At 39.3% G+C, this 5,285-nt stretch overlaps 1 protein-coding gene across 5 annotated transcripts in view; it reads right to left on the bottom strand.

The window, feature by feature from the left end:
• Positions 1 to 1,253: 1,253 nt before the first annotated feature.
• SEC24D (SEC24 homolog D, COPII component) overlaps positions 1,254 to 5,285 on the bottom strand; it is a 61,179-nt gene continuing 57,147 nt past the window's right edge. For all 5 annotated transcript variants that reach the window (XM_035111604.3, XM_060278560.2, XM_088660384.1 and 2 more), the window contains 2 exons: positions 3,154 to 3,243; positions 1,254 to 2,963 (listed from right to left, as the gene is read on the bottom strand). In XM_035111604.3, the coding sequence (XP_034967495.1) occupies positions 2,823 to 2,963; positions 3,154 to 3,243 (231 nt within the window). In that variant the 3' untranslated portion in view covers positions 1,254 to 2,822. The remainder of the gene's footprint in view (positions 2,964 to 3,153; positions 3,244 to 5,285) is intronic.

Genomic DNA, 5,285 nt, shown 5'->3' with positions numbered 1-5,285 from the left:
TTGGATGCTTGCTTTTATTTTATATATTTTCATAAGCGGGTTCTTGTCAGTTTTCACATTCAGCTTTGCAAATTTAAACCCTAGCTTTCTCATAGGTGCACCAAATGTTATTAGGCTTAATTCAGGTTCAAGCAGCTTGAATCAAACTGTATGTGGGGGGAAACGTGCTGCTATAATTTTAAGTATATGCTATATAAAATTACTCTTGAGGTCCTACTCTGTGACTGGGCCAGTATCAATTTATATATAAAGGTGGGTGTTGGACTACCCTCTGCATTGCATATATAGATTCAATAAATAAATAAAATGCAGGAATATGCAGATGTCCCAAATGGGGATTGAACCTGCAACCTTGGAGTTATCAGCACCACATTCTGATCAACTGAGCTAGATCAGAGTATTTTAAACAGCCACTGAGCACAGGCCCTTCTTGAGCTAGATTTTATATTTTAAGTTGGCAGCTATACTTATTCATATCTAGGATATAATTTAGGAAACCACTACCTTAACTTTTTGGCCCTATTTTGTTTCCAATCTGATAATTTACTATTGTAGGTAAACAGCGATGACCTTACTTACCTAATCAAGTGCACAACCTTTTGATACTCGCAAAGCTTCCTTAAATAATAATAAAAAAGCCCTCCTGAAATCTAGTCACACAATCTTACACATGTTCTATTAGCTGAGCACCCACATCAGTTTAGCCACATGAGAGATCAACAGCAGGAGAATTGGGAGCCGAGGAACTGAACAACAGCACCATATAATCCATCAATAGCCATATGACATGAAAAGTTCACTAATAGAAAACATGCATTCAGCTGTGGAGCTCACTACTGTACTAACATCTTACAAAGATGGACAGTTGACAACTTGTAGTAATACATTTTTCCATAGAACTGATTTTATGCAAGTCTGTAAATGAGAACTCAGCTGTGAAACTGTTTATGCAGTATCAAATGTGCCTCGGGTCAACCTTTTTGGTTTCATTAGGTAGAGTTGCCACCTAGTGGAACAGAAACAAAATTCTAAAGACAGTTTATTGTGCAACCTATGATTTTTTTTTTGAACACCAGTGTATTTTCACATCCTACATGAGAGAAGACACCACTAGATGAGATTGATTGCATCCTGTATAATACCGACTCCAAGAAAATTGGGGATGTAAAATATGTTTACTGCCATGATTCTACAGCAGTTAACACTATTCAGATTTTAAAATTGTCTTAGTTAAGTAATGATAAAAGCTACTGTAGGACTAAAGTAATAGTTTATTTCTCATGGTAGTAATTTCCAGCTTCTGAAGAATATTATGTTCTACAAATTTAGATGGCTTTTTAAAAGAATCAGACATTCATATACATCCATCAACAGCTGAACGAAAACTCATAATCAGAGACAATATACTTTCAAACACCAGAAGCTTGGGATGAACACCAGGAGATGGCTTAATGTCCTTTATGCACTTCCTAGAGGCACTTATGGAAACATGGTGGACTATATCATGGACACTTAAGTCTGGTCAGGTAGGGTCCTTTTGCAAGAACAGTGTAGCATAGCAATAGTGGCTTCTTGTAATGAAAGACTGTTTCTGTTACGATGCAACAGAACACAGGATAGACTGAGATGAAGATGGAAAATGTATCAAGCTGTTAAGAAAAAGTGTCCTAGTTTATTTAACGGTTTAATGTAGTGGTTCCCAATTGGGGGTCCACATAACCTACCCAGTGAGTCCATGGCACAAACCCATCAGTTGTCTGGGACAGCCTGCTTTTGGGGGTGCCCCAAAACACATGAGATTGTGGCACCCAAAACCACACACATTTTGGGGCGTTGTGCTCTCGTGCGCGTAATGAGATTCACGTGGGAGTGCAGTACAGAAGATGGCATCCCGGTTCTGCACTGGGGACATGTTGGAGGGTATGGTGACACCATTCACAAAGCAAAAACTACTCCAGATATATCAACATTTTCCAAAAAGTATGAGGTCCATAGCTTGGCTTTGGAAAAATGAGGACTACAATACTTAGCTAATTAGGAACCACTGGTTTAGTTCGTAAGTAGCACCTTGCTGGCTCAGACTAAAAACCTACCTATTTACAGCAGCCATTCATTGAGTGACTAAATGTTCTAATGTTACAAGAGGGAGAAAAGCTTTTGCCCACTTTCTCTGCTTTATCCGCCACAAATGCTTTAAGCAACAGGAACAGGCAGTATGGTCTCCAGATGTTGGCTTAGAACTCACATCAGTCTCAGCCAACATGGCCCAATGGTCAGGGATGGGAATTCGTCAATGTCTGGAAGACACTGTGTCTGTTACCCCTGTTTTAAGCCTTTTATCCTAAGGAAAGTGCTCTAACTTGGTATTTTGATTACCATGGTGCATGCACACAATGTGAAAAGAAGTTACTTAAATGTATATCAACTCAAGAGACTGTAAATAGACCAAAACATAACAGGGCTGAGAACAAAACGATCAGTTCATGAGCACTAAAAATCGAAGGTAACAACTTTATAATGCTTTGCAATTTATTGAAAGTTTATGAAATGAAAACCACATGCTTTAAGCATTGAAAGATTCCAGGATTCCAGATCTTGCCATAAGAAATATTTTTTCCTTTTAAAGAACAATAAATGCTCTCCCATAGGAGTTATACCTGAGCACAGACTTTCCTATGCTACATTATTATGAAAAGGGGCACTAGTGTATGAAATTAGAAACTGTACAAAAAGGTAGCATTAAAAAGCACCTTCTGGTGGTTGGTCACTTAAAAATAGTCCCTTTTGACAAAATGCAAAGAGAATTAATATTCTAGCATCCATTAGGTGAGCAGCTGACAAATCTCTTTATGAACACAACACAAGAAATCCACGTAAGAAGCTCCTCCATAAATACTCTTGTCTTCAACCAGGAATTGTTTGAAAGCCATTTCTGCTTGCTCCCTTTGCTTCACAATCAGGATCTGAAAAGAAAAAATGTGATCCAGGTTTTAAGAATTCAAAAATACTGCCTTGAGTCTTGTACCTTTCAACTTCACTGAACACAAAAGCAGAAAAGGTTTGAAAGAAGTTCTGTTTGCTATCCCCATGTCAAAACTGCACAGTTCAGCAAGCATTTGAAAACAGCATTGCAAGGGAAATTTAATCTGTTACCTTCATGGAATAAGGTGTTTTGCTCTGCAGATGATCAATCATTGATCTCAGTTTCTTAGAGTAGGGATTGTCTACTTCAGGAAGAAGTGTCTGCATGATAAAAAACGCACAGAAAATTAATGTATAAAAGAATTGATTTAGGTCAAAAGACAGGCTTATTTACATATTGTGGGAGATGGGAGGTTTCTAGAGTGTGACCAAATGGCATTGGATTTTAATCTGGATTACTATTATTATTTGTAACTGTGGATTTATTTTGATTATAATTGTTCATGGGGGCTTCCGGTTGACCGCGCCATCTTTGCTCAGACGGGGGTCCGATCAGCGGAGCGGACCTCGGCGCTTCAGAGGTGGAGGGAATTGCTCCAGCGAAGCAAAACCTCCTTAAAAGCCCCAAATCGAGCTTTTTGGGGACGGATTTTGCCTGGCGGCGCCAAAAGCGGGCTCTCTCCTCCCCGGATCGGCTTTGTTTAAGCCCCCGAGAGCGAGGAGGTGAACCGCGGCGGACAGGCTGACACTGCTGCTCTGAGAGCGCGAAGCTGCGAGTCTGGGAAGTGGAGGCGGCCAATTCTTCCAAGAATAATTAGCAAATGAATAGACTGTGAGTAATTTGGATTGTTTGGAATTTAAATTAAGGCAATTTGGATTTGGGAGAGAGGGGGGAAAGAGGAAGCCACCCCACCCACGGTAACATAAGAGACAGTAAACAGAAACCCGAAGCCGTAAACAGAAGATCTTAACTTAAAAGGATCCCTCAAAGGCATCAAAGAGAATCTCCCCTAAATGCAGGGTGAAAGGGGAGAGAGACTGTGGTTGTGAGTGCCCTGCAGCAAGAGGTAAAGACTAAGAAAAACCTTTCTTTTCCTCGGGAGCCGGCAGCCCAGACAACCCAGTGAGTTGATCAGGATTTATAAGTCAATTTTTATTTCACTGTATTTCTGAACTTTGTGGAAATTCTTTTTTGGTTTAAATGTTTGTGAAATGTGAGTTCGAACTTTATTGTCAATAAGACTTGAAGAATGCAGCCAGCTTGTTTAAATGGAGTCGAGAAAATAAACTGTGATCATATTCCACCCCACGTGACAAGTTTTGACCTTGGCAGGATTGAACTATGTCAACAAAAAAGTGTTCCCCTGAGTTCCAGCGGTCTGTTTTGACCTTAATGTGGGAAACAAGAATAGAACTATGTCAAGAGGAGACAAAACGGCAAGAGTTACAGCAACAATTTCAGATGGTGATGGCAGAATATGATTTTCTAGAAGATGAAGCTTTTGAAACTGAAAAAGATGAATGTGAGAATGACAATGATGGTGACTGTGATTTGGAAGAAAAAGATGAAGATGAGGACTGTGATGATTCAACACAAAATGAAGCACACCACGAAAAAAATGATGACTTTACTCTACAAAAAGTTGGATGGAGTGCCCTGCATTTGAGGGGGGCACGATTGGTATTACTGGAACTCCAGAACACCCACAGGGAAGAAGGAAAAAATATGCAGAGAAGAGAAAAAATTCAGGGGTCTTGTATGGTGGCCTGGATGGCAAAAGACTATAAACAGGGGGTGGGGTAAAGGGAAAGTGATGTTGTGATTATAAGGATGGATTAACAGGTTTATAACTGGTCTGCTGATTATGGAATTTGCTGGATTGGGGGGGGTGGAGCCGGTAATCGGGGATGTAAGGTTAAATTGAGAATAGTTATAGTTTTAAAAGTGAATGGATTTTGGAAAAATGTGAAAATATGGAGGCTTATAGAGGGAGTAAAAATTAGGCACGGGAAGATAAAATGGGAGTTTGATTTTGCAGTGATTTGAACATTAGGTGAAAATGATAATAATTGATTTATAAGTTGTATAAGATATAAAGGTGTATTTTTATAAAGTAAGAAACTGTTAAAGATGATAAAAAAGGGATGAAAACCGGGGAAGGGGGGGGAGGGGAAGCCCACAAAATGTTTTAAAGAAAACTTTATTTAAAAATTGGTTGGAGTTCAGGAATCTATTGGAACCTCAAATCCCATGGTGGGCTTCCCCACTAGAAATGACAGCAGTGGGAGGGAAAATCCAAAAGAGAAATTGTCTAACTTATCAAGATGTATTAGAAAAGAAAGGAGACCAATTAATATTGAAA

Source organism: Zootoca vivipara, chromosome Z1 (genome assembly GCF_965207765.1).
Source record: "Zootoca vivipara chromosome Z1, rZooViv2.hap1.1, whole genome shotgun sequence".
NCBI classification, from domain to species: Eukaryota; Metazoa; Chordata; class Lepidosauria; order Squamata; family Lacertidae; genus Zootoca; species Zootoca vivipara.
Note: the sequence above shows the minus strand (reverse complement) of the source record. Positions and strands in the feature narration are given on the sequence as shown.